Source organism: Vulpes vulpes, chromosome 16, assembly GCF_048418805.1.
Source record: "Vulpes vulpes isolate BD-2025 chromosome 16, VulVul3, whole genome shotgun sequence".
In the NCBI taxonomy this organism is placed as follows: domain Eukaryota; kingdom Metazoa; phylum Chordata; class Mammalia; order Carnivora; family Canidae; genus Vulpes; species Vulpes vulpes.
The window spans coordinates 39,648,987-39,676,516 of record NC_132795.1 but is presented as its reverse complement, the minus strand read 5'-3'; the positions used below and the strand labels follow the sequence as shown (position 1 = coordinate 39,676,516).

Sequence of the window (27,530 nt, the reverse complement as noted above, 5' to 3'; positions counted from 1 at the left end):
GTAGAGAACCAGGAACCCCACTGGCCATGTGTGGGGTAAAGGCCCCTCCTATGTAATTGGATGTAAAAAAAGAAAATTTCTTTTAGACAGGCACAGGATTTTGGCTGAAGTTCAGCCACATACCTATTCTAAGCTGAATTTGGGTATAACCCTAATAATTACAGTTACTCTTTAGAAAAAGAGCCCAAGAGGTTTACCTGGAGATTTTTTCCAGATGTAAGCAGGTATGTGAGAAGCGCAGTAATGAAGATGTAAACCGGATGAGGCCACTTTGTGCCCCATGGTCTTCCCTCCAATCGTTCGAATGCTAGGAGATGTTCCCCAGCAATCATGAGGATGATGCAACGCAGCCATCTAACAAACACCAGATGCCTGACTGGCCTTCCAAGCTGTAGTGTTAAAGAGAAGGGGGGAACGAAACACCAAGTTTGAATGCCTTTGCAGTTATCAATCTGTCATGAATTGTAATCAAACAGAAACAAACCTCTTTATTCCGTCAGTTCCTGGGATAGGTCCATCATATGCCCTGCAGACCTGCTCTGGGTGTGGATAGAGCCCTCAGGAATCTGCCCACATCCCCACCCCCCCTTCAGTCTCTGATTGTGGAATCTCGCTGACTTAGTGACATCAGTAAGGACACTCCATGTCCACCCCCAGGGCTCTCCATCTTTCTAGATAAGGAGAGGTTAACTGGATCAACTGTGCAAGAAATAGAATATTTTGGTTGAGCGCATCTTTAGCATCACCTCTCTTCTTCCGTTTTTCTATTTGGATGCAGGACTCCTACTATCCCGCCACCTAGCCTCCCTCCTCCTTGGATCCAGAATGTAGCTTGTTGTGTGTATGTCTATGTGGTACTTAGAAATCATTGGGAATATTAATGTTAACCCTCAGGAATAAAAATTAAACTCTCCATCACTGAAGTATAAAAAAAAATCAAGGTGTATGATGATTAATTAGCCCTGTCTGAAATAAAGCATTCACACTGCAGATTATATTTTGGAAGGGCAAACTGCAATTAATTTGAAAAAAGAAATGATAGAAACACATTTCTCTGCCTGTGTAAAACCTGCTGCTGAACACGATCCAAATAGCCAGTCTCCTACCTGGGAGCCAGCGTCGTGCTAAGTAGGAAGCCGGTGAACAAACCTGGATTTCAATCTTGGCCGTGTAGTAGCTATGCAAGTCGGCTTAACGGTTCTGAGCATTAGTGCCACCATCTGTAAAATGGGGATAAGCCTGCCTACCTCATATAAGAGAAAAAGGATCAAGTACCTGACTTACAGAGATGACTTAATACACAATATCATCAAGGTAAAAAGGAATCCTACAGTGAGGCTGAGGACCTTGGGAATAAAGCTCCTGGCAACCATACCTGAACTCTTAACAACTATCTCCTGTGCTAATACAGACACTCGGCCTTACCTTGCTTTCTCATTATTTCTACAGCTTTCTACACCTTCACCCTGTCAGTACAATGCTGACGTAGCACTTAGTCACTACTTAGAGGACTTCCCTGCTGCTTATTCCTGAAAATCTGTCAGGTTCCTGCCCAGCCTGGATGGGTTCAAGGGAGTCTATTTCCTGGGAGTGGCCGTGGTGGCCAGTGCAGGGAGGGAAAGTGCAAAGCTTGAAATAAAAATGAGGTTCCCCCCAGCATCCATAATCTGACAAATTAGTGTGGTTCTGCAGCCAGACTAAAAATTGGAAAAGTCTCATGTGGGCCTGAGGATCTGATTTCGTTCCCAGATGTCAGGTCATCCTGGCCTTAACGTGCAATGGTTCTGTGAAAGCCTATGACTCTCAAGGCAGATTGTCAAGAGCTGCTTGCTCTGGAACCTCCAATCATCGTCTGGCCAATGGTGCAGGATGAGGCCAGCCTCTGGGAGCAAGTGGATGGGAAGGGTCCTCGCTAGAATATTCTTTGGTGGCATGTGGCACTTTTTCAGGTCCCACTTCAAAAGGGTAACATTTCTACCATTTCTGTGGTGCACAATAAACTTTAATTAGAAGTCAGTACAGGCACTTATAAACTTGTCCCCAAGGACAAGTTTTAATTCGACCTTTCCCCTATGCCAACATCTCTTAAAATTCATTGCTTTGTTAAGATCCCAATAATGACAGCAGTTTTCTGACCAAATAAAGTCACAATTTGAATACATGCCCCTTTGTTAAAATCCCATAATGGTTAAAAAAGAAGAACCCACGTTGATGCTGATGAGGTATAGGTACAAAGAAATGGAAGAGATGGGAAAGGTCATATGTCAATTTATGCACTGAGATCTGTTCTCTCACTCTTGGATTTGCTGAGCTAAGCCCCGCCATGGATATCCTGTAGTTCTAGAGAGGATCTGGGAAGCACCACTGAGCAGCCTGGGTTCAACCCAGCAATGCAAACTGGAGTTAAGATGGTGCTGGTTGATGAGGATACGCTAGTGCTCCAGAACAAGACAAATGGGCAGTGAAGGATAAGAAGAGCTGAAAGGCATGAGGCCTTGGGAAAACCATGTGACCCATCTCTACAGAAAGACAACCACTGGTGACAAAACAAGGGATTTTTGAGTCATAAAAAAATGCTTTTAAAATTAATACTAATTGACTTTTTCTCACTAAAAGTTCCAAGGCAATGGTTCTCAAATTAGAACAAGCACCATAATCCCATGGGGGATTTTTTGGGGGGAGGGGCTTGCTAAAACATAAATTCCTAAGGCTCCACCCCAGAATTTCTATGCAGTGAGTCTGGGAAGAGAACTGAAAATCTGTATTTGTTGCAAGTTCCTGGGTGCTACTGATGCTTCCATCTGGGGACCACACTTTTTTTTAAGATTTTATTTATTTATTCATGAGAGAGAGAGAGAGAGAGAGAAAGAGAGAGAGGCAGAGACACAGGCAGAGGGAGAAGCAGGCTCCATGCAATGAGCCTGATGTGGGATTTGATCCTGGGTCTACAGGATCACCCCCTGGGCTGAAGGCAGGCGCTTAAACGCTGAGCCACCGAGGGATCCCTGGGGACCACACTTTGAGAAGCACTGTTCTAAGGTACACTACGAGACATTGTTGGCCTGGGAGTTTTAGGATCCTGGGAATATAGGTTAAAGAACTGGCTGAAAAGCAAAGTCTTCACCACCTCACCACCTCACTTTTCCTCCACAAAAGAAACAAATAGACAAAACAAACCGAACTATTTAAATGAAAGATTTCAAAACAAATAATACTATACTGAAACTCTTCAGTGCAGATGACTTTTAAAGGTGATTTCATCTGTGAGCAGCAGGGAACCCCTGAGGTACTTCCCTAGAGACCACCCCTTGACCACAGTAGAAGTTGCGTGGCAAATTATTTAACCGAGCCAAAGGAATCAGTGTGGTATCATTCCTACATTTTTATCCACAGAGTTATCATGCTGGAACTCCCCAAAGTCCATATTCGAAGCCCCCAAATGTACACAAGCTACTGAAGATTGTGTTGAGGTGAAGGTTGAGTAATTCCTCCAATCTTTCAGATCCCTGGAGGCCTCTCCTGGGGTCTGGGGGCCTTTCCTCAGACTTGACCCCAAGATGAGAGCCCCTCCGTGCAAAGGCCACATCGGATAAAAGGCCCTCTATACAAACCACACACACATCAGCTGGGAGGAGGTCAGCAGAGCAATCTATGGCAAACTCCAATGGGTGTCCATGGATCTGTGCTAAAAATAACAGGAGTCTCTAGGAATCAGAGAAGAAGACATTTTTTTCATAAAGAAATTTTATTGCATAATTTCTGTATACAATAAACATAGGAAAAGGGTCCTTTTAATGAAAATCTCATGACATTTTTCAAAAGTTCCGAGTTGTCTGGAGAAAAAGTGTTACAAAGCTATCTAAAGACAAAAATAGTTGACCTTCAGAACAAACGATAATCCCTTTCATAATCATAATATTCCACATTCAAAGCAAGGCATTTCAATTCAATGAACACGGAGAAGCTTTTAAATTGCTATGTCATTTGCCTTAAGTATTTTAATGCATCTAAGAAGTGAGAAGTTTAAACATATAGAAATGTTCTCTAATAGAATATATATACTGCTGCTCTCTTCAGATCCATTCGGCATGACTATACGGATGGACGTTTTACACACCAGCAGAAGCCTGTATCTCCTAATGGTACAGTAAGGGCTGAGTGCAGAGGGAAAGTCCCGTGCATTTCCTATGTTAAATGGCACAACTCCCACAGATCACATACACCTTGCCATATTGACGCAGTTCATTGCGCTCCATATCCTGCAAAAATAAATCTAGTGCTCGACAGCTGACATTATTGCTCACCAACGTTTTAGTAATATATTTCTTTAACATAAGACAGAAATATACTGAAAGTTGATACCACTTAAACTCAAAAGCAATCTGGAATTAAACCACATGCATATACCCTGCTTTTTTTTTTTTTTTTCAATGGATGTTGCATTTTTCTTAAAGCTGATGCCGGAAAATGTGGTAGGAGGAAAAACTGGCTTTCCTTGAAACAAAGACAAAGGATTAGAAATGAAGTTTTTTTTTTTTTTTTTTTTTTTTGAGGGAAATGTTAAGCCCTATAATAAAAACGGAGAACAATGAGAGTCTGGAATCTCTGGGGAGAGGGAAGGAGCCCCTCATTCATCTTCCTTGTCTACCCCAACACGGTGGCTCATGTCCAGGACACCCCGGGGCAGTAGCTGGAGCAATGTGAGAAGTGCTGTGTGGCCCAAAGGACGGATGTACATATGCTGTGTCAGGGAAGTCTCTGGAGACTTCCTTCGTTAGCGGATCCCACACAGGATCCTTGGGTCTCTGGGAAATGACGGGGCTCCCTCTGTGAGGTCAGCATGGGTTGCTAGCCTGGTCCGTGAGCCGAGGCCTCAGTGGTCTTACATCTCAACTCCAGAGGGACCCCCCGGGACCTGAGGTGCAAGGCTTGGGAGCTGAGAAATGAGGAGCATGACTTACCCGGCATCATGAGGCAAGAGCATTCGTGACAGTAAAGTCACTGGATTATCAAGGCCTCACCAGAAGTACGTGTAGACGCATGTTTCTCATTGTCAAGTGTCCCTCTTTCTTATTTTTGTCTTGGTGCTTACAAGGAAAGATGTCAGTTTTCATAAGCTTTCAAAGATTTACAATATTTTTTAAAAACTGCCTTTCAGGATTAGCATTCAAGGCCTTAAACACCATATCTATCAATCATAAACCGTACCCTCAAACCCAGCTCTGGCGATATCATCTTAAATCACCGCAGGTCCTACCTGTGGAAACCTTATTGTGCACAGTGACAGCCATTCCAATGGGCCAAATGTTACACAGCAACTAAGCTGAGCTCCTCAGAGTAAAACCAGCCATATTGCTACAAAGAAAAATTTCTGGCTCGTGGCCCAACTGTTTCCATACCAATCAGCTAAGTCAACCTTCTCTCTGCTTCTTTCCATTTCAAATGCTTGGGCTTCAGCCTCTGAGGCAATTAGAACCAGATCGGTTTAATTTTACGACACAAATCTTAATTGTACAGCAATATAGTAATTTTGCCCTGAGAGTGTCAATTATTTTATAAATAATGCAAGTCCCAGTTTATATATGAAGAGGAGGCATGGAGAGGCTCAATGGCTTGGCCCTTGTCACACAGCAGGGGGCGGGGGGACTTGAGCTCCTGGGTCTTTCCATTTAACCCCTAGCATCCTCCCGGAGCTCACTCCAACGTCTACACCGCCAGGTCCCCCGCTTCGGGCTGCGTCTGTCATTACTGGTAGTATCTTGTGGGCTTTTCTGCTCAGCACTGGGTATTCTCCTACCCAGGACCTCCTCCTTGGTCCTCTCCACGCTCTCTTATTTCTGCTGCCTTGATGAGGTGTGCTGTCCCCAACGTTTTCTTTTTACACAGTGGGATTTACCAAAACGTCCTCCCGGCTGCAGCTGGCAGTAGGTGCGGAGGGACCAACTTACAAAAGGCAATGGCAGGTGCTGTTCTTTGTGGACTTGGGACAAAAACAGGGCTCAGCGTTTTACAGTTGTCCTACATTCCAATGCTCTCGATGGAAAATAAAATAAAATAAAGGCCTACCCGTAAGGTAATGTTTACTTCTCTCCACCACAACACTCAGTGCACCGCACCCTCCCAACCCCTGCACCCCCACTCCGACCCACAGATCTGGCAACAATTTAACATAAGGAAAGACTTTAGACCTTCACACCCTTTTAGTGAGAATAAACGACCTTAGCTCAAACTTTCCACAAAGCTGAGAAGTCTCGGAAGACGTGAGTCTGCCCCTGTCTCAGGCAGGCCTGCGCGGGGGCCTCGGGCCTCGTGTCTCGCAGGTCTGGGTGCCCTGCCCTGGGTGCTGGGCTTCCACCGCCACCCCCACCCCGGGGGATCCCGAGCCCAGCACCTTCTGCCCCTGAAGCAAGGGGGGTTGCGGGGGGAGGGATCCCCAAAGAAGCTGCGTGCTCAGAGAAAATCAGGCCAAGTGGCACTCCAGTGGCTCGGGAAAGAGGGTCCCCAGACCATGGCCACCACTGAGGCCACAAACCATCTGGGTCTAGCTGGTGGCCAGGTGCACGGCTGCCTGAGGCCTCTGTCTAAGCAAAAAGAAGAAAAAGATCTAAAGCATAAAACTGCCCTTAGAGTTCTTGAAAAAATATATCTAAGATAGACAATTCTGAGTTGTTGGGGTTTTGTTTCTTTTTTTCTTTTGTTTTGTTTTGTTTTTTGGTTTAGTTGTTTTCTGATTTTTCTTTGGACCCAGCTGCGCCACGAGGACCCTGGGCCGGAGCTCCGGGCCTACAGCTCGGCTCTGCCCCCCGCGGCCGGGCTGCCCGGCCCGCTGCCCCCCTGGGCGCCGCCGCCCGCGGGTGTGAACGCCAGGGACGCCGAGTTGATGCAGTATCTTTTGCCGGTGGGACGAGGGCCGTCGTCGAAAATGTGCCCGAGGTGAGCCCCGCACTGCAAAGAGAAGAGGGACACGGTCAAGGGGATAGCGTGGACACCGCAGGCTTTGCAGGGGGCCCGCACTCAGTGGCGGAGACGGATCCCAGCCTGCAGAGCAGCGGGACCACAGGTGGCCCGGCCGGTGGCAGCGCAGGGGTGGCTCCGGGGCGGCCCGCACTGCAGGCCGGGAGTGGGACACCGGGCACCGGGCACAGCCGACATCGGGTAGGAGCCACTGTATTTGGTGACCGTGTGGTCTCTCGGCCCCTTGAATGATGCTTGCTGTGGCTTTATGAATTGAGCAGCTGAGCAAATGGGATGAATTTTATGGATTCCTCCCCCCCTTGTGAGGAACACGTGGAATAAAGTCTCCCCCACCCACCTCCACCCATCCCTGGCGTTACTCTTGGCTTTGGATGGGTGGGCTTCAGAGATGCAGAAGTCCCCTGCAGAAGATACTGCGCAGCTGGCCGGACAGAGGGGACGTTTGCTTTCATGGGCAGTAAACTTCACATCAGACAAGTGCTGACGTCCTTGGAACCCAGCAAGGCCACGGCAAAGCTCAACAGATGTGTGCCACGCGGTCACCGGGCCGGCCGGCGAGCGAGGCGAATAGAATGTCACAGCCCACATAGTCGCTTTACTCCAACTCCCAGTAGGTGGAGTGTCCTGGCTTCTCCACCCACGGGCCCCATGTTATGGGGGCAAGGAAGGAGCTCGAATCCGTGCTGCCGACTATCCATGAAGCTCGGGGAAGGAGAGGAGGCCCAGCACCCAGACAGAAGCAGCAGGACAGCAGGAGGGCTGGGTGGCTGTGACAGGTTAGAGAAAGATCCAGCCCAGAGAGGGTTTCTCCAGAAAGGCTGGCTCGGTGCACAATGCCCTGCACTAGCCACTCCGACACTGGGTACGACTCCGGTGACAACACTATATGTCACACTTAACTATCTTGCACCCTTTCTTTGTATTCTTTCTTTCTTTCTTTCTTTCTTTCTTTCTTTCTTTTTTTTCTTTCCCTTTCTTTCTTTTTTTCTTTCTTTCTTTCTTTCTTTCTTTCTTTCTTTCTTTCTTTCTTTCTTTCTTCTTCTTTCTAGATTTTTATTTATTTATCCATGAGAGACACGGAGATAGAGGAAGAGACACAGGCAGAGGGAGAAGCAGGTTCTCTGTGGGGAGCCCAATGCGGGACTCAAACCCAGGACACCGGGATCATACCCTGAGCCGAAGGGAGATGCTCAATCACTTGGTGGCACTCAGCCACTTGGTGCCCCTCTTGTACCTTTTCTGAGCAGGGACAGGAGTGAGGGATAAGGAGACAATAGTGCATCATATTCAAAAGGGCTGTGAAAACACATCAATCGTCATGCAACAAGGAAACTGAAGCCTGGGGCAAACGACTTCCATTCATTCATTGAAGTATTTTCGGAGCCAGGCAGTGTCTCAGACTCTGCAGACATAGGCAACAACCCCTGGACTCACGCTGCTGACATTCTAGTGGGAGAGATAGATAATACACAAAGAAATATCAACTATCAAGTATGATAGGTGGGAATAAATGCCAAGGAGAGGGGGAAAAGAGGCAGTGATATGAAGCGTCAGGGGTGGGGGCTGATATTGCAGGTATGAGGGTGAGGGGCTATTCTTCTGGGGTGACTCTGGAATAAGAAGCCAAAGGAAGTGAGTAAGCAAAGGAGTGGACATCAGAGGAGCATTTGGAGTAGATGGAAGAGTCAAGATTTAGGGAAGGCCGTGAGAGAAAAGGCCTGTAGCTGATTTATTAATTCTTCTCACTGTGCTCGGTTGGTATACAAAACCCTTAGAATTTACAGGGAAAGAGGGTAGGAATTGACATGGGAATTGGGCTAATGAACCAAATGGAGATGATGAGAGAGAAGTGAAGGACGGTGCTCATTACAATGGAAAGAACTATAATCTCAGTTTCCCTATCCAAAGTGCTACGCTCAATTCTCAGGGGTTCTCTAGTTATTAATAAATAGCACAAATAGCAACTCTGACTATATGGCACTTCCATGTTAAAAGTGCATTCTTATTTTACTGCCAACATACTGTGTCAGCTTATTAAAGAACTAAAAATGAACCCTGAACTGATTTGATCTATTGCCTGGAAAATATGAAACAGGCCTAAAAAACAAATCTTGCACTATTTTACCACATTCTATGCAGGTTTAGGTAATATCAAGGCTGACAGCTCAGATTGCTTTTCCTTTCTATAAACAATTGATGCCAAATTTTCAGGCATCAGCAGCTAAGATGCACCAGTAAAAATACATATGCTTACCCAGTGGACACAGGAAAACACCTACTTCTGCCTGCCAAAACAGTCAGTGTGCAGGCCAACAGGAACTCAAGCTCTCGGTGACCAGTATGTGTGCACCATTATTGGTCTCACATGCAGCTCTGGCACTTTGATCACTTGGCATCTGAGAGGAGGATTTTTCACATAAAGGCCTCAGACAGGTTTTCTGTTTTTGTTTTTTAATGACCAAAAACAGCTATCTGGGCAAAACAACTGACGTTACCTTTATTCATCATCTCTTGGACATATTTAGAAAACAGTGCTATTTACCTTACTCCAAAAAGAAGACACAGCAAGGATATGCTTGAAGCTCTTTGGGACTATCTTATATGTCTTCATTTCCCCAATCATCTTTAACAAATCCAACTTAGGGCAATTCAATCTGTTGCACTGAGTTGGCTATTGGTCTGCAGTTTCACTTGCTAAATCTGGAACTGGGTGTTTTGCTTACACAGAAAGAAAAACACAGATTCTAGATGCCCCTAATCCAAAAGGAAAAGGCAGGGGGATGAGGAAGAGAACTTGGAATGAAGCAACAAAAATCGTTGGCAAACAGCTCTATGGGTTGGGGATCGTAGGGGTGGGGAAAGCCTCAGGAAAGGTGTGAGTCCCCTACGAATGATAGTGATAGCTTCATCAGGCTTGCCCAAGGTGTTCTGGAGGATTCACACCGGGCTCAGACAACCGAGGGAGGAGCCACATTTCAAAACACAGCCAGGTGTTCATGTATATCTGGGCCACCACATGCATGCCCACTCCACCTCCTGCAAAGCTGCGAAGCCATTTGTCTGCAGGAAGCCTAACCACACAGCACCATTTCTGCTCCTTCCCAGGTACATCCAGTCTCCCATAAAAGACTATTACCGGGTTTCTTTGAAAAGTGCATAAGCCCTGAAGGTTCCTCCCGGAGGGGAACGCACATGGAGCCCATTCTTTCCAGCTTCTACCCCTGGCCGAAGGCTGGGATGATGAATGGAAGTTGTCAGTGATGCATTGTTTCTTTAGCCGCCTGCGAGCTCTTGCCTCCCTGGCCCCAGCCAACTGGCAATGTGTTGGGATCTCAGCACACCTGGTTGTAACTGAAACAAACTGGCTGCCCGACGAAGAAATCTCTGAAACCTGCTGTTAATGATTTATTTCAGGGTAAAATCTTTAGTGTGCATTTTGAAAGTTGTTTTAAAACAGTTATGCCTTTTATTTTATGGGTAAGATGCACACTACAACCGAATGTTCTAGCTCTCATTCTGAAAGAGCACAAGATAATTGTTCAAAAGAAAATTTTAAAGTTCCCAGAGGAATCTTTTATCACCTAAGCCTCCCACTCAGAAAAGTTGGCAACTAAAGAACCTGCAGAGAACCAAGGGAAAAGACATCCCCCTCCCCCAAAAAGTGATTGAACATCAAATTTAACATAATTCCTTAAAATCTGACTGCAATTCTCAATCGTGTGCATGAGAAACACAAATAGTGCATTCAACACAGTTACATATTTCCGCACTGATGTATTTCCAACTGTCCTAGAGGGTTTTCTCCCAGCTATTTCTAGGATGTTTTGGGCTTTATTATTGTCATTTTCTCTTAAGTGTTTGATCTACAAGATGAAGCAGTTTCAAAGCAGGGCTTTTAGACTTGGGCACATGGGGCAGGATGAGAAGGAGAAAAGAGTTTAAGAAGAAAAGCAATTTACTTTGCCAGTAGTATCCTGTTTTCTCCCACCGTTATTGAAGACACTTGTGTGTAAGTAGGGCTCTTTCCTCTGTGCTTGTGATATTAATCTTTTGCCAAGGAAATGATTGTGAAGTCACCAGTTTAGCATTATGATTTTACTGAAAGATCAAGAAAAAGAGAGATGGGCTTGAGTCTGAAACCGTATTGTAACACATGGCTATCTTTAATCATCAGCAATATAGGAGTTGTCATCTGCAAAAGATTAATAAGGTTTGGGGTTTTACCAAAAACTGCTTAACTTTTGAAAGATACCGTGTATTGGTGGGTATTTACCTTTCTGTTGATTTGGTTGACTAAGAACAAATTAATAGTGACCTAAAACAAACTTAAGGGACCCTATCATAGAGTCCAGCTAGTAAGAGCGGCCGGCATAAATAGACTCCAACTTGGGTAAACCCAGGGATCTGACGGTTTCCTTAAAGATGATTACCAAAAGTTAAGTGATTTATTGGTCTCCCATTTGCTGCAGATGTAGAATTTTGATCTAAAGAAGGAGGAATTCCCCAAGTATTACCAGGAGGGGCTTATTTCTCTGAACTACAGCTTACACCACGCAACTCTTCCCTTGTTGCACTGAATGTACCTCCTGACAGAGCACTGCTTACCAGGCTCGGCTGGAGGATTAGTGAGACGCTGTCAAACGATTATTCATAGCAGGTAGTGAAATGAGGATAGATGCAGTATATTTTATCACTAGCTGAAAAGTGTGAATGAAATCTTAAAAAGTTCTAACTGCAAATCGGTGGAAAATTGCCATAGCTGGGGAGAAGATACACGTGCCCACTAAGGCAGGCAGATTGAAAGTAAAGAAAGAGATGACGGGAATGTAATTCCTCCTTGAAGAGGTAACTGCCCTCAATTCAGCGGGTCGAACAGTAAAAGCGAACAGTAAAAGCAACAAAAATCGGGATGGAACGGGGCAACCTATTTCCTCCGCGAGCAGGAATCGAACCAGAAGGCATTGAAGACCCTCCAGCCCCCTCGCACGTTTTCTGCGTTGTTGACTTAGCATCAGGTAGTGTGCGAGGTTCCTTGCACAGCAATTCTTTCAGAAGGACCTGACTGCACTATTTGTCTTAAGAGTGTTGACAGTACTGAATCAATCTTTAACTTTCTCAACAAAATCTTACTAAGATATGTGACTAAAGGAGTCATGGGACACAAGGAAGAACTACTGGATAGTATAAGGAGGGGTTAGAGTATGTCTCCCAGCACGTTTATAATTCCTACCCAACTAGGGGGTCTAACTCACTGCATAGAATGTCCTACATCACAATTTAAAGCAAACAGAAGAAAGAGGAAAAAGAAGAATCCTAAATACTGGAGCAAGAATTAGGAACCGACAGACAGAAAAGAAAAAAAAAAAAAAAAAGCCAAGCAAGTACTTCGAGCCTACTGGTTTTGTCCATGGAAGCTCAGCTCATTTGGATAAGGTGGCAGGACGGGGGTCGTCATGTGTAGATGCTGCATCTTTACCATAAGGAAAGAAATACTCGGCATAACATGTCCAACTGAGAATGTCTATGAGGTCCCTAACGCATCTAACAGGTTCTTCGTCAGACAAACCACATTGTGGCGATTCAATCTGGACAAAAGACACGCCACGTGAATTCAAAATGTGATCAGAATTTTAGAAAGAAGCGAAGCAGATCAGAATGAAGTTTCCTACTATCCCTTCCTCTCGAAATGATGGGAGAAACCGTGGGTAGGGGAAGAGACACATAAACTGAAAGAGTAGAAGGTTAAAAAAAAAAAAAGATAAATGGATCATGAAAAGTAGCAATAAGAATGAGAAACCAGGAAACGAAATACACGTGGTCACTCTAGTAGGGAAAGCATTTGGCCAGTTATTTTTTTCCAAGTTGAGATAAAAAAGGATGAATGAGAAAATGGAAAAAAAAAGACTCAAGAAAACTGTAGAACAAAAGGAAAATAAATGTGTGGGTGAAACAAAGAACAAAAGAGAAAGAAAGAAAGAAAGAAAGAAAGAAAGAAAGAAAGAAAGAAAGAAAGAAAGAAAGAACAAACGATACCTAGCACACTTTAGTGAGCAATTCCTGCTCTGTTGACATGGACAGACCCCCACTCTGCCCACAGGGAGAAGAATCCAGCAAACATGACTTTCTTTACTGCTAGAACCCGATTATTTTCCCCGTGAAACTTACTTCACAGAGCATGTATTTTTAGACACGGCTTAATAGAACAAGTTTCCCTCCCTCTTCTCTTTATTTTTTTTCCCCTCTTCTCTTTAAATTTAAGACTTTTATTTAAGAAAGAGTCACCATCCGCTTTCCAAATCTGAGTTAATAAAGGTGGCAGGGGAAAAAGCCAGAAGGGATAGGTGAGTGTTAGTTCTTCACCCAACTATTCAGAAAGGGCCCAGAGCACAGTAACAGTCACCTAGGCTTTTGGCCAAAGCGTTGAGAGCTGTACTTGGTTTAGCTTATTGTCTCTTATATCATGTTGCCTGACTTGGGCAGTTTATAGGGTTCATTTCTCTTTGGTCACAACAGAACCCCTTCATAATGGTCTTTTCTTGACCACTACTAATATCATCTCTGCGGTTGGCCCCGAGAAAGGACCAAGGTTTACTCTGTGAATTGAAAGAATCAGTCACAGAGACATCAGCGAACAGAGCGTTAAGGAAAGTCATTATCTTACGCCTCACTTTTCCTGGCCTTTTTTATTTGGTTCTCAATGGACTCAATGTTTGAAAGTGGATTCTGAATAAAAAGGAAAGTAGGCCCCATGCAACAGCCTCTAAGGCGGCTTACAACGAAACACAACTGTTGTCTTAAAAGAGGTTTGTTAAGTACCATGTACCTAGGTTATACATTACTAGTACCATCCTACCCGGTTACTTTTTTGTTGGATATTTTAGATTCCGGGGGGAGATAATCATAGTTTTTGTGGCAGTTATACAAATCTCGATTAATATTCAATTGAATATTAATTCAATTGCTGAATTGATTCTAAAAGCTGAATCAAAGCTTTTTGATTGAAAAGCTGAATTGAACTAAACCAACTGCTAGAGGTGACAGGATTTTTTTATTGTTTTAATGACTCTTGGTGATCTACTAGCTAAGCACCCTAGAGCTCTGGAGCTCAATGCCCAAATTCGCGTTCCAGCTCTGCCACTTAAATTGGTGTAGCTTTACACAAGTTGTCATTGTCCTCTTTGTGTTTTAATTTTTACTTTTTTCAACTGAAAAATACGAAAGAATAGCAGTGTCTACCTGACAAGGTTATTGAGAGCCTTAACCAGGGCAGCTTTTAAAACTCACTGGCGTTCAGGCCTCACACAAGCCAAGTCACTGAAAATCTCTGGGGGTGAGACCCAGGATCGGGAAGTTCCACTATCTCACTCAGAGACTCCTATGTGAGAGACAAGAGTGGACCGAAAATACGACCTAGGTAAAATATGAAGTCTACTTTTCAAGGAGAGAGTGGTCCTCATACTTAGAAGACAGTAAACTCGCTAGCTTTATTTTTTTTTAAAAAAGGAAATCACAAATTCATCAGATGGTTAGGTTCTAACCAATCTCCCTCCCTACTTGGTAGTAAATATGCCACCTCTTCCCTAAAAGTCTTGTGCCTGACGAAGGGGGTTAAAGGGCAAGTAGAAGAATGTTGCGGGAGGCCCACGTGGCAATCACTTTGCTATTTCAGCTGCCGGATGGTGCCCCCTTTGCCTCTGATATGCGCAACAGACATCCCCCAACCAACATTTCAGTGCCACAATACTCAGACCCTACATTTCACTTATTTACAGCAGATTAGAACAGGACTACCTCCTCTAGAATGGAACGTGCAGTTGCTCTAATTCTGTGTACAGAAGGTTCTGGCTATGTCTCTGAGTTTAAATACAAAAATACCCATAAGTTCAAGTCTTCTTGATTGGGATGACAGATTAACTCTTTCTGTCTCCTCAACACATGCTCATTTTCTCCTGTAGAGCCAGTCCTAATTCGGTTAGAGCAGAGTGATAGGAACTAACTGGAACATCCTTGGAAACTGAGAGAGGTCTGTGCACTGGGAGAAGCAGAGATGGCATTGCCTTATCACGTTTTCTCACTCTGAGCTCATAAGGCCCACTACTGGACCTCCTCTTCCCACTGCCTTTCTCCAACCTCCCTCCTCACCCACACAGGGAAAGCTGTCTCTGGGGTCTTGACCGACCATCTTTGGATCATTACCATTAGGGGCATTACAGCTGCACAACGGGGGCACAGAACTGCAGGGAGAGGGGGACTCTCCAAACATCAGATTCTATAAAGCCACGTAATAAAAACTTCATACATCCTAAGAACAGCCCATTCCCCACTGTACTCAGTCAGCTGAAGGTGATTTTTCCTACCCATCTTTTTTGTTTTGTTTTGTTTTTTTATATAGTGTTGAAGCCAATGACTGGCATTCTCTTGGACTTAACACCTGACGACTGGGATCTCATTAAGACTTTACGGAGACTTCCTTGTGCTCGTCTGTCCCTTTTGTGACAGTCACATGGCCCTAGTTGCTATATTAGCCAAACAGGAACCCAGGAAGTGTTTGTGGTGCAGAGTGAGCAGCACAGTGGGTTTTGGGGTGAGGTTAACTGACCTGAGAGCAGCTTGTTTCCACCCTGTGCATCCCATAGGAAAAGTCGTCCGTGAATGTGATTGCATCGGAACTGATCACATCGTGGAACGAAGGCCAACCTGGGGCAGGGCAGCATGAGAACAAGACAGAGAGGAGAGAGAGAGAGACAGCCTGTGGTTAGAATATAAATTTAAAGAATTACTAAGCAAAGAATGAAAACCTTTAGGATATGAATCATGCTGAACTTCTTCAACCTGAAAAAAAAAGTCAGAAGCTGAATAACTTCCTCACATTTGGATTAGAGTTGCATTGGGAGTTTATGTTTCAAGAAGCCTTCTTAGACCATCTAGTAGTTTTCTACAGCACCCCTGGAGTTATAAAGCTCTCTCTTGCCCCTTGGTTTTGTCTCTCATCCTGAGGCACTGGGTACTCATTATGAGTCTTAACAGTGTGACATTTTCCAAAACTCAACCCAATTGTTCCTTTTTTTAAAAAAAAGATAGATTTATTTTAAAGAGAGAGGGGCTGGGGGTGAGCGGGAGGAGGGTCGGGGCAGAGGGAGAGAAATCTTCAAGCCAATTCCCCACTGAGCGTGGAGCCCGACACAAGGCTTGATCCCTGGACCCCAAGGACTTGAACCTAAACCAGGACTCGGGCACTCAACTGACTGAGCCACCCAGCCACCCCTCCCCTCCCCACCCCCACCACCTTTTAAAAATAGATTTATTTATTTTTTAAAGATTTATTTTATTCCAATTCTTCTGGCTGCTAACTTTTCAGTTATTCCAGGCCTCTTTAGGATGCATGCTTTTTCAGTCCTGAGTTTGTATGGTTAAAATATTTTTAAAAATGAGTATTCCGTAGTTTCCATCTTAATCTAATTTCTCCAGACAGGGGTATCTGGAAAGCAGCTTCTATCTATTTTATGGGCAAGAAGCTTGCTCACTTCCTAGAGGAAAGTCATAGAGCAGTATTCTTCAGGCATCTCTAGGGAGCACCTTCTCTGAAATAGCATCTTGTTCCCATTTTCATTTATTCTAATGATTTTTAAAATATGCACACAGCTTTGAGAAACTCAATGATAAGGACCATAAGATTGCACAAATGTTTATGAGTGTACAGTCAGGTTTTACGCTCAGTACTTCTAGGCATGTTTTTACATATTTCCACAAAATTTGTCTGGAGTTACTGAGCTGAAGCCCAAAATGATGGAAGAGGTGTGATGTTGCTGAACTGCTGGTACAATCTTTTTTCTTTTTCAGAAGCCAAATTTATTCCTGTAGAAAGGAGGAAGCCCTTTAAAAACATGGTGCTCTGTGTTAATACACCAACTGAAAGAAAACAGAATGCAGACTTCAACAATATGATTTCCAGTTTCGAACAAAACAAATTAGCTCAGGCCAAGTTTTTGTAAGAAACTCCCCCAAACCCCCATCCCCCACTATGCAGCAGTGTAGCTTTCACAGTCTGTCCTGGATTTAACCCCCCAGAGCTGAGACACTTTCCAATTCCTTGATTTGAGTTCAAGATTGTTGCAAATCACCAGGAAAACCTTAACTTTCTAGGTATAAGATCACATTCTGCAAAAAAAAAAAAAAAAAAAAAAAAAAAAAATTAATTATGCCAAGACACACCAGTATTCTTAAGAAAGCTTACCTCTCTTTGTCTTCTAGATTCTAAAGAGAATAACCTAGACTCTAGGTTATAGTTTTTGGTCTATAATGACTATTTGGCACATTTAGGTATTCTTTGCTCAACGGCAGAAGTGCCAATGGCTAGGAAAGAGAGGTTTATTTTATTTTTTTTAAGATTTTATTTATTTATTTATGATAGACACAGAGAGAGAGAGAGACAGAGAGAGGCAGAGACACAGGCAGAGGGAGAAGCAGGCTCCAAGCAGGGAGCCTGACGTGGGACTCGATTCCAGGTCTCCAGGATCAGGCCCTGGGCTGAAGGCGGCGCTAAACCACTGAGCCACCCGGGCCACCCTCAAACTGGATCTTTGACTTATTTGTTCTCATGCTTTCTTCTCTGAGTAGGTGGTGAGCATTCCGAAGGCAGAGTCCGCACAAACAAGAAAATGGGATGGATATTTATGGGATATCACTGAGTTACCACAGGAGAAAGAAAATCTAATCAACATCCCTTTTTTACCGACTAGGTTAAGAAATTAGCAATGCTATTTTTTCATTGGAGAATCCAACTTGACTCAATCCAACTTGACTCAAATAATAAACCTCTCTTTATAGGTAGAGTAAGCTTATTCTTTATTTAGGATGGTAAATTCATGCAGATCATCTAGGTCACTAACTTAACAAGATTTTTTGTGGGGAGGAGAGGGAGAGGGAGCAGAAAGATGTGGTACTTGCCAACACTACACAGGCAGTGAGTGGCCGAGCCAAAGCTAGAATCTGTGTGTTCTGACTGTAGTTTAGAACTCCCTTCTCACGGTCTACTTTCTTCCTCAATAGAAGGCCAAGACATCATTTGTTTCAATACTCAAACAGGAAGGAAATTGCAGGTTTTAAGAAATATGTTTAGTGCCACGTCTGGATTGGTTAATAGCCACCTTGTTACACTCATGAGCTTCTAAGTGGAAGCAGATAATGAATGAATACTAAACAATACTGATTCTCTCACCAACAACCAAACTGTTCAAAGAGAAAGTTCAAGAGTAATGACATAAATAATGCAATCTAGTTTGGGGCATGGATGATCTTTTACTCATTTATGTAAAATAACCACAAATACTTAGAAGCTCACCTTAGGTAATAATATTGAGAAAACTATCAGTTCTATTTGGGGTTTCTTCATTCTAATTCTTTGCTAACAATTGTGAATCATTGCCTATTAAAAATTTTGGGGAGGGGAGGGAACCACTTTCAAATGAGCTCTCAAACCACACAGCTATACATTTTGTCTCCATGAATTAAATATGTATAGAATTTTCCAGAAGACTAAATTCAAGAGTAGACAAGGATGAGGTATAGTGACACGGAGTAGGTAAGGGTTCTCAAAAGATTTCAATGTTTCTGGGAAAGCCGTTGACACTTGAATAGTTTATTAGTTGTTTCCCATGGCGTTCTTTAAATATCATTAGAGACAGTAAAACAAAACAAAACAAATAAAAAACCAACCGAACAGAAAAATACCTCTTCAAAACTCCCCAAAATTCAGGGTGTCTCTGTGCAGTAGGAGAAATGCAGTTTTCAAGATGGAATATTTGATATGTCATCCAAATCTTAATTAGTGGAGATTGACAAGGACAACCATGTCCCGTGTCATGGAAGACATTTCACAAGAAATGTGTGATAGAAGACATTTCACAAGAAGATCATGGCCAACTTCCATAAGGTTAATAACACAGGAGAACACTGAATTCTTTCTCTAGGTCTCCCAGAAAAAGCTGAAGGAGAATCCATCAGAAAAGTGAGTCTTTATTGACAATCAAACTAAGAAGGACCTTCACCCAAGAATAAATTGTCTCATGGCAGAGAAGCCACAGGGATGACAGCACTTTGAAAGCGGAATTCCCTCATCATGTGAAAGTATTTAAAGGAGGAACTCTTCACTGCTGCAAAAATCCTCAAAGGAAACCCTGCCCCCACTCCTAATAATAAGGAAAGTGCTTCAAAGGGTGATAGGCAAGACTGAAGCAATCTGGGTCTTGTTGAGAAAATTATCTTGAGCAAAAGGGGGAGGGGGATGTGTTTATGTCAGTTTTGACATTAAAGAAAGATCATCCATCCTCCTTTCTCTAGGATTTCCCTTTTGGTCTTCTCATCTAACAAAACATTATTTGTTTTGGATGCATTCCATGCACTTTTTAAAAGAACAGTCATTCGAAAACCTGTATAAACAGACTTGGCTCACCCCACCCCCAAAACGTCCCTTTGTTTCTATTTGATGAGGTTGGATTTGGGTGTATTATCATTTTATTTCGAAAAATACAAACTGTATTTTTTAGATATTAGCCTGTTGTTATCAAGAATGTCTTATGTTCAGTGAATAGCTTCTCCTGTCTAGACAGCATCTAAATACAGGTAGCACAACTAAAGAAACCAAGTTGGACTGTTGGCAGTCCCGCTTCAGTGTGACCCAAACATCAGTGTGACCCACACTAATCTGCAGACATAGCTTGACAGTACTGGCATACTGGGAAGCAAATCCAGGATGTGTTCGTTTACATCTCAAATACAAGAGCAAGAGATTCGGTTTGTTAATAGCAATTCTGTGGTGCTTGCTACCATCTACTCTAGGGTGGATTTTTGTTTTAGATTGCAGTAAGAAGAATTATTCCTCCTCACTCAGAATGTGGCTTACTAAAGCTGCTCAGAGTCTCCTCGAACCCATCACTGAAGAGTGACATAGCAAGTGGTGTTCTGCTGACAAACTTTAAATGTTTCATTCCAACAGCCTCCTGAGAAAAACCTGCTCATCTCTCTATCCCAACCTTTTCCTCCCTCCTTTCAAAAATCTTTGAAACAGGTTGTTAAAACCAGCAACAGATTATAAACAAGTTGAAGCCAATTCCATCTGTACTACATCTAGAAAATGTGGCCCTTCCTCCCCTACTCTTAATTTAACAAGGATTGCTCTACAGCTGCCACGTTCCCTGGATCTCCCCCTAAACCCCCAAACAAAAATGAGAGGCCCCAGTATGTTAGCTACATGACCCATCAGTAGAACACGGCACAAACTACCCGTGACCAAGAATTCATTAAGTTCAAACGGAATTACAAATATTTTATTATCTTCAAACGCAGAATCAGTTTGAGCACAATGAATCCCAGTTGGGCTTTGGGTGATGGTTTAATAATGATAAATATTTGAGCATGGTTTTAGTGAGACACACTGGGTATTTACAGATCTGCGGTTTTCTGTATGTACCAACTCTCAGAGCTCTACACTTCTAGGACTGTATTTCAGAATTTGTAGTGTCTAGCATCTCCAAAGCCAGAATCTGTTAACCTTGCTGACCACAATTTACCTTATTAGCCACCTCATCCCAAATAACACTTTATGAAGACCCCCTGCTAACAAACAAGGGTCATTTGAAGTTTAGAGCTCTGATTCTTGCCCAGTTATTCATTGAGATTGACACTCCAAGCCTTAAGCTTTCATTTCATTTTAAAAAGATAATCCTCTATTCCCCTTCAAAGACCCACAAGTTTAAGCAGTAATCAACAGAACAGAATATTTCCAACACCATTTCCACAGATAAAGAAATTCCCACCATTTGACAGTGCTGTCTTGACATTAAAAATCAATGAAGACTGTCAACGATGAAGACTAAGTATTCATACTTCCATTAATCTCCATTAATCTCCCTTCCCTTTCCCCTTGCAATTTTGGATAGTTCTGTTATTTTTAATTCTTTTAAAGCTTCGTTTGGTAATATCTGCCTCTTGAACCAGAACACAAATTCGATAAGAGCGGGGAGTTGGCCAGTTTTGCCCACTAGTGTATTGCCAATCATCTAAAACAGAGCCTACGACATAAGAGGTGCTGCAAAAACTGTCTGATGGATGAACAAATGAATGCATGACTATCCTACAGCTTAATATCCTCAGCCTCTTCAGTCTGTAAGACAGCCTTGGCACCCTGATCCTCCTACTCTTTTCCCTCATTCCAATGTCCAACCTTAATGAGATCTTCCACGCTTTTCTACAAGTTGATCCTAAGAGTTGAAAACTAGTAAATAGCATTAGTATGATTATGGCTGTACACATGTTGCTGACTGCACAGCTAAAAAGTGCTGAGATTAAAAAAAAAGTGCTGGGATTATATCTCCTTCTCCAATGGTCCAACTGGCATAACCCCAGGCTGTCGAAAGTCAGACAGATTTTCCTTCTTTTACACTGCATCACTCTTAAAAAGCCCATTTTTTTTTTTGTTTGGATCATGACTTTCTTATACAATTGTACTAATTTGCTCTATGATTCAACATTTTAATTTGCAAATTTCAATTACAAATATGCAAAAATACGTAGGGTACATAGGCATCTGTGTTTTAACAGATATTAACTACCCAAATGTAACAGGTAATATTTTTTTTCTCGATTTCCTTCAGATTCTTCTTTTTCTAACAAAATAAAATGTTACAATCACAGCCAGATCTGCCTCCAGCCTTCTCCCCTACTCCTACACTTCCTGGTGCCCCAGAGATAATTGTTTACGCACCATTCCCACACTTCTTTTGATTCATTTTCTACATAGATCTATATCCATAAACAATATGTAATTTCTTTAATGTTAAAAATGCACATTGCATTGTAGGTATATTCTGACAACATTTCCCTCCCACGTTATCCCAGTCTCTAAGCCTTATTGGTCTTTTTTTATAGCATTATCTTATTTTAGAAAAGAAATATTTCAAGTATCTCTGAGAATATGAGCCAGAGAGTTGTTTTATTTTGCTTTTTCTATTATTCTCTAGAAGATCCCTGCTTCTTCTGGTGCAACTGTTCCCTTTTCCTTCTTTTTTATCTTTCATGCACTTGGCTTTCTTTGTTCAACCAATTCTATTTCAGAATGGAGGTGTGGGACAGTTGTCTCCTACAGCTGCTGTGGGTTTGCTCTGCTGTCAGGTACAGCATGGGTTTGTTCCTCCCTAGGTCTCAACTCCCAACAGCAGAGCTGATGGTGAGCCCTGGGAATGCTGTCAGCACCTGCTGCGGGACAAACTCTGTCCCCAGGGTCCCGGAATACCTGGCTGGGGAATGGCTCCTTCTGGAACACTTCCCTTGCAGCCCCAGTTCTCCTACAGGGAGTTTAACATCTTTGGAGAGCTGCCTGCCAGGTATTTTTTCTCCCCCGTGGCTAACTGATGATCTGTCATTCTGAGTAGGAAAATGAGGAAGCTGTAAAACTGGTCTCGCTATTCCTCAGACTTTCAGATACACACCTTGGTGTCAACTCCCCATTTTGCTCTTGACAATTCTGCTCTCTGAGCCTTCTCAGAATTCTGCTGGGCATCTTGGCAACTACTCCTGTAGGTGTTTTGGGCTGCTGCTTTCTTTAACCAGTCATACCCAGTAACCTATTTTTTTCTTGGAAAAATTGGCTAAAATCTCTGGTCTGCTCAACACCCCCTGACCCACTCCCATTCTCTTTGCGGTGGGGTTCTTCTCTTCCGCCTCTCTTCCTCCTCCTCTTTCTTGTTTCCTTACTCTGGCTTTAAAGGGTTCTCTCTCTCTCGAGAGAGAAACAAACATGCATGCTCAGGCTATCATCTTGAACAAGAAGCCGAGATTTCTTTCTAATAAGCTACAGATTTTAGTCTCTTGATCTAATATTTTATGGGAAGAAGCAATCGATTTCAGGCATCATAATTTCTCTACTAACCACAATTATATTATTTTTTGCCTTGCTGATAAGACCCCAAAAATCAATGTAAGGTTTAGGAGCTTTAAGTGGCTCAGATTTGACTCTATCTAAAAAGTGATTCTGGACTAACTGCATGAGCCTATGACATCTGCAGAGAGCCCTGAGTTAGAACCGCAGCAGGCCAGACTCATCTTCTCTCGGAACTGGTTCGGTGGAAAAACTTTTCAACTCTGTATTTGATCATTCGGTATGGCATGAGGACTCATTGTATCTCTGCCCTCCTGCCACTGCAAATATAAGGACAAATATCCCCCTATATGCTGATGACACGATTTCATTACTGCAAACAAGCAGGAAGTCTCAGGAGGCAAACTATGCTAGTCAAGAAAATGGTTTAATGGCAATTCAGACAAAAAGAAAAACACTGGTTTTGGCAAACATGCTCCCATGCTTCATACAGCTTTATTAAGCAGTCCCTCAAATAAAAATAATACTTAAGATACTTATCTTGAAAAGGAGTTAAAAAAAAAAAAAAGAAAACCAGGGAGTTTAGAATACATAATAGCCTAGATCTATAGACTCTAAAGGTTCATGAAGATAAAGAAAATGCTAGAGTGCAACATACTCTTCATGCATTCATTTTATTTTGGTTTCTAATTACCTTGTTTTTTCTTCTTGTCAAGTAACCCCACATTTCTAAGTGGTGGTGGTATTTTGGATGCCAGGGTCATGTGGAATGGCATGATGACTGGGGACCACCTGAGGCAAACTAGTAACATGATCAGACTGGTGCTTTAGGAAGGTGGCTCCGGAAGCAGGCTGGAGCGTGGGGGATAAGAGGATGAAAACAGGCCCACCAAGTGTAAGACTGTACGTGGGAACAGAAGTGATGAAGTTCTAAATGGAGGCACTCGCAATGGGACTGGAGAGCAGGGGGGCGATTAGAGAGAGATTAAGTGGTCAGAATTCATTGCTTGTGGTGGTACCTGGTGGCTAGTGAAGGAGGAGGGTAGGGTCGAATTGCTACTAGGTTTCCAGCTTGTCTGCCTAGCTGGATCATACTAGTTATACATGTTTTTCAGGGAAAATAATAAAATCAGTTTAGCGTGGAACTCTCTAGGAGGCAGAGGGATATGTGGGCTCCAAAGTGAGACCCTGGCTAAGATACAGATGTGAAAGTCATCAGAGCATGGAAAACAGTACGGTTATGGATGAGGCTATGTAGAAGGCAAATGTAACGGGAGTGGAGAACCAGACAGGTATTTAAAAGGTGCGCTGAGGAATGAGAGTCAGTGAAGGAAAATAAAAGAGAGCATTTCAAGAAATAGGAGGAGGATGAGGGAAGCAGGGCAGAGTCAGATAATGGAAAACTCTTTAAGGTTGGAGGACAGTCAGCAGTCACATGATCTACAGAAAGGACAAGTCAAAGAAGACCCGAGAGAAGACTGATAAACTCAACAACTGGGCAGTCTGGTGGACTTTAGGACGAGCCATTTCAGTGCAATGACACAGGCCAAACTCTGTGGGGCTGAAAAGCATATGTGAAGTGGAGCAACTAAGCAAAGAAGCATGGCAGGAGAGCATAATATTTATGCTAACATGCCTGGATACTGGGGGTCCCTCCCACTGATTCCACCTTTCTCTGTTTTCTAAAGTGTTTAAGATTTTTACAGTATTTTCTAATGGAATTTTCACAATAAAGTGGAAATTATGAAAATTATAAGTACATAGAAATAAATTTAAAAATTTTTTCATGGTACTATGCCATATACAAATGTTAAGCATTGCTCTAATGCTCCTTAAGATAGAAGCCATATTTGAAGAAAGACTCAAATAAAATTCCATCCCTAGAATCTCGTTTATCTTTAGTCTGTGTAAGTTGTTCATTGCCGTTCCCATTGTCTTTTTTTTTAATAATAAATTTATTTTTTTATTGGTGTTCAATTTGCCAACATACAGAATAACACCCAGTGCTCTTTTAATCTACCAAACTGAGAGTCCTGAGTGTAATATCCTACCTGGCCGTGGTAATCTGTTCTGCATTTTGGCACAAAGTAGGTGCTCAATAAATATGATTAAACAAACAAATCCAGGACTTTAACTCTAGGTCAAGTTCCTCTATCAAACATGTTCACAGCACCCAATATTTCCCCTTCAAAGCACGTGTCACAGTTTGTAATTTCTTATTTACAAACTTTTGAGTAATGTCTGCTTCTTTCCCTACGCTCCCTGAGACCACGATGGCTTTGCTTACTACTATATCTTCAACACGTCACTGAATTAATCAATAAAGAATATATCATATTTCATTATGCAACAATAGAACTGCGTTTCATTAGAGGATTATCACTTAGTTTAGATACGCTGATAACTAGGCCAATGAAAGGAATTTTTAAAAGATAGGCAAAGAATTTCTATTTTGCTTCAAGCAATGTTTTTACAAATATCAAATTTAATATAATGTTTCTTTTCCTGCCTATCAGAAATAGTGCATTTCTTTAAACTGATTATTAGTAATTTCTTCTGTACAAACCACGTAGTCCTATCGCCCATAATCATTTCAGGCATTTGAATCCATTGAAGGACAGTATGACCAGAGACTGTCAAGAATACCGAGGTGTCCTTTGGGCAGTGTGAACATCTGGTATCTATTCTCTTTGGAGATTAATAATGTAGCTGTACTGCAGCAGGCTTTACTAATTCCTTTGAGCCCTGCACAGCATTTTTAAATGGTTCCAAACACACAAGATCTCTAATTGGTATGGATTTCATCCACAGTTTTCTTGCAATCTCAAAATATCTCAGAAACTCCTAAGCAGGAATTGACAGGGGCAAGCTTCCCCGTCTCCCTTTGAGGAGGCAGATATTAATAATTTTTTTTCAGGTTCAATAAAATTACTGAACTCAAACCATTTCAACCAAAAATCTGAGGAAGGGGACTTTATTTTCCCTGGCCTGAACACTGTCTCTTGCTACTTTAAATCATAGTTAGTGTTTTAAAAATCGTATCTTACACATAAGTCAGTTGTAGACTTTTAGCATCAAAGGATCTGAGCAACATCACATGTAACGACCTGACCTTTGGCTATAATTTCTAAGTGCCATTAAAAAATGTCTCTCATACTGGTTTTAAATTTAGTGTTGACCTAGTAACCTTGATCCAAAAACATTCAACTTTAGATGATTATTTTATTTTGCTTCCAAAAGCTCTTCAGTCCAGTGAGGCATCCATTAGGAAGCTGCACAGGGAGTTGAGTTTGCTCAGAATTTATTAGCTACATCGAACAGGAAGATGGTGATTTGGGTTGCTTGCTGAGTGAAGATTATTTACTGTGCTTAACTGACCTTAAGAATACCAGGAGGGATACAGGATGAGGGGAATTCAAAGAAATACAGATTCTATTCTCCGCGACATGCAAGCCAGACCAACAGTGAAATAATGTTCCATTCAGGTGCAGTCCTGAATTAAGTCTATTCACTAGCTGGCATCATTTGGGACTAACTATCACTTGCATTCTTTAGTTGGGTGCCTATCAAAAAATTCAAAGACCTTCTCTCTTAAAACATATGCGCCTGATGAACACACAAGATTACTTCTTCTTAGGGAGTTAAGTGCTAAAATTCTTTTACTTATCTAATTTTCCTCCTGATACTTTTCTCTAACTGAAATCTGTCTACATTTCCGAATAGACTTGAGATTGTTATTCTATTAAATGCTTTTAAGTGCTACAATCTGAATAAAACACTTCCTTGTGTTCATAAATGTGTGATCCTTCACTGGTCTACATCACCTTTCTATGATGCATCAGAACGCAGTTCGCCTACTACGATTTAAATTTCTGACAACTCATCTTGAAAAAAATATTTTGAAACAGAACAGATTACTCAGAAAACACAAATATTTTACAACAAAATCATTGCTTCATTGTTTAACAAACTGTTGAACAAAACAGCAAGAGATGTCTTGTCCTTGTATCACACACATGGCAAAGATGAAGCAATATATTAAACACTGTACATTCTGTAACATATTAAAAATTTTTAAATAAATTACATCAAAAAGGTAGGAAGCAAACTACATCAAACCAAGGCATGTTCTGATAACTATTTGTTCTTTTTAAAGTCCTTTAAGGAAATCTTTTGCTGATGCTCAATTCCCATTCCTCTCCTCTTCTTTTGCATATATTTAATCACATTCTAGTACACTATAACTTACTGTTTCTAAATTTTTCTGTTTATTGTCTATATTCCCCCAACGATGTAAGCTCCACATGGGCAGAGACAATTCTTTTGTTCCTGATGCATTTGATGGTCCCACAAGGCTACCTAGCATTTAATAAATTTTGGTTGAATGAATTTTCTATATACATTCTTGTTACTTTGGAAATCTGGGATTTAAAAACAATCCTTGCTTTTGTTTTCAAAATACACGGTCACAAAAGACTTTGTTACAGAATTATTTATAGAATTCCTAGGTTACTTACTAATATTTATTAAAGATTTTGGCACCTGGCTGACAGTCTTCTCTCTACCCAAAATTCCTCCCTACATTCTAAGGACCTTCTAAGGTAATCCCCTTAATATTCCTCATATCAACAGCTCTTTGAGGTGACATTAAACCATTCTATGGAGCCAAGGTCCTGTATCA

General features: G+C 42.2%; 1 protein-coding gene across 3 annotated transcripts in view; it reads right to left on the bottom strand.

Moving 5' to 3' along the window:
- Positions 1 to 6,454: 6,454 nt before the first annotated feature.
- The window catches only part of MSRB3 (methionine sulfoxide reductase B3), a 182,224-nt gene continuing 161,148 nt past the window's right edge, over positions 6,455 to 27,530 (bottom strand). For all 3 annotated transcript variants that reach the window (XM_072742575.1, XM_072742576.1, XM_026001766.2), the window contains 2 exons: positions 15,575 to 15,672; positions 6,455 to 6,945 (listed from right to left, as the gene is read on the bottom strand). In XM_072742575.1, the coding sequence (XP_072598676.1) occupies positions 6,784 to 6,945; positions 15,575 to 15,672 (260 nt within the window). In that variant the 3' untranslated portion in view covers positions 6,455 to 6,783. The remainder of the gene's footprint in view (positions 6,946 to 15,574; positions 15,673 to 27,530) is intronic.